A 2328-nucleotide genomic window follows, 5' to 3' on the forward strand; every position below is an offset into this window, starting at 1 on the left:
TACTACTAGTAAAGTAGCAATTCATCAGCAAACGCGACCTTTTCTCTCTCTTTTTTTTTTTTTTTTGAGACCAAACACGCCCCTTGGAACCAGGATTCAGACAACAAACAAACACTGGAAATGGACAGGCACAGGTCAAGAACACAGTCCGCTCCTTTATGCACACACTGGCGCCCTTTTCTTTGATATTGTCTCTCTCTCCTTCTTTCGCGGTCTGGATGGTTTTGTTCGGCGTCGCGACCGGAGTTTTATTGTTGCGGGGGCCGGTACGCTAGAGGAAACTTACCACGCTAGGACGGATTTGGCCTGGGTATGAGTGTATCATTTGTCAATGTGGATATCTCTTTTACATATATTAAGCCAGATGCGATTGTGGATCTTTGTACAGTAATGGGTTGCCATATGGCTGTATTCCTAGCTAGCCAAGTAGAGCCGGTACTTGTGCACTGTGCTGTGCATATATGTGCTGTGCCAATATATTTATATGCATCTTAAAATTTTTAAAGTTGTAGAAGCTCCGTTATGCATTTCTGACGTACAATAATATAGAAAGGACAAGATCCGAAAAAAGGGGGAATCACGAAGGAATAAAAGACACCATAACGAAGCAGAAAGTGAAATCTCAAGTATTGTACAGTAAAGAATATACTAAGCACACCGTATGGGGTGCTATAGATCGATTGGACAAAACTAGGGCGCAACGGGGGAGCGTATACAGTACATATCGAGACAAATACACGTAGAGAGCATGAAATGGACCGATAGATAAGCAAACATGTAAATGCGCAGGTGGCTGAGAGGGTTGTTGACGGGCCCGTACCGTACGAGCACATCCACAACTTCATTTTCCTCAGCAAGTCCAGATTCCAATCGTACCATCCCTCCGCCCCTCCGTCATATACCCATCCTTGATCCGCACGCGATCGACGATTGACGCTGTCCTGCGTTCTCCAGCTGCTATTACTCCTGCGCCGCAGTTCCAGTGCTGCCCCTCTATCTTGTCGTAGACTTTGACGACATCTTCGCCCGCCGCGGAGACGATGCGACGCGTGTCGAACATCATGCTGGTGATGGGGTTGTCGTATGCGTACGCGTCGTATATAGACCCAGTTCGGAGGTCCCAGATCTGTTTTAAATTTAATTTTAAAAGTATAATGTGGTTAGTTTGAAATAAATGACACAGTGGGAGATTTATTATAATCCCACCAATAATGTAATTCCTTTTAACTTACCCGTACACTCCGGTCCATGCTCCCCGTCACCAAATGCACGTCGTCAAATTGCAAACACGTCACGGGCCCAGTATGTCCCACCAAACTACGGTGCACCTGTCCGCTACGCAGATCCCACAAGCGTACCATCCCGTCTGCTGTTCCGCATGCCAAGGCCGCGTCGAAGCATTGCACTGCGCCGACAAAATCCGCTGACACATCCGGGAGCCGGCCGGTTGGTCGCCACGGATTTTCACTCGAGGATAACGTTGAGGCCTGCGCCGCAGCCCAGAGGACATCGAGCGTCTGGACGCATCGGCCCTTGACCAGATCCCACTGCCGGAGTGTTTTATCCGCCGACCCTGATATGAGCGTGTCGCCGCGGAAGTAAAGGGCCGTTACCTCATCGACGTGTGCTTCGAGGGAGAAGAGTCGGCAATCTTCCATGCTAGAGGGAGGAGGCGGAGGGGGTGCCGCCGCGGGGTCTTCATACCCAAGCGCATCCTCCTCGTCATCCTCCTCGTGGTTACCAATGCGATTATCCCGTGGTGCATATTTTGCACGGCTGAGATCCCATAGCCGGATCGATGCGTCCATGGATCCCGTTGCGACGAGGTTATCCTCGACCTGCAAGCAGCGGACGGAGGCATGATGTCCTTCCAAAAATCCCATGCATCGACCGAGATTTAGATCCCACACCCGGACTGTATCGTCCAACGCTGCACTGACCATGGTTCCGAAGGGGACGTCAAAATCTATTGCCGATACCATATCATTATGCGCTTCTAGTTCTCTGATCATGGAGCCTGGCTCAAAATGTTCGTGGAGGACGGGCATGGATCTCTTTCCTGCAAAGGGAAAAAATAGTATTAATAATTTATTTCAATTGTTTTGTTGATATGATATAATGCTAAAGAGAGGGGGGGGGGGGGGGGGGGGTGGGGCCTGAAGCCTAATTTTATCGACTCCAAGGAATTATATCCATGATTACGCGTATTGGCGAACTCTTGCCATTGATAGCAGGTGATTTTCTCGCGTATATTAAGACCGAGAATACATTTCAAAAATTTTAGAGTACTCTACGAATATCCAAAGTACACTGGTCTTTGTGGAACCT

At 48.8% G+C, this 2328-nt stretch overlaps 1 protein-coding gene across 1 annotated transcript in view; it reads right to left on the reverse strand.

Moving 5' to 3' along the window:
• Positions 1-355: 355 nt before the first annotated feature.
• HCAG_00288 (conserved hypothetical protein) overlaps positions 356-2328 on the reverse strand; it is a gene marked incomplete at both ends in the record, with an annotated part of 2952 nt that continues 979 nt past the window's right edge. The window contains 3 exons of the mRNA XM_001543192.1: positions 356-414; positions 877-1126; positions 1233-2059. Coding sequence (XP_001543242.1) covers positions 356-414; positions 877-1126; positions 1233-2059 — 1136 coding nt within the window. The remainder of the gene's footprint in view (positions 415-876; positions 1127-1232; positions 2060-2328) is intronic.

This window comes from Histoplasma capsulatum, genomic scaffold (genome assembly GCF_000149585.1).
Source record: "Histoplasma capsulatum NAm1 scaffold_1 genomic scaffold, whole genome shotgun sequence".
Lineage (NCBI taxonomy): Eukaryota > Fungi > Ascomycota > Eurotiomycetes > Onygenales > Ajellomycetaceae > Histoplasma > Histoplasma mississippiense.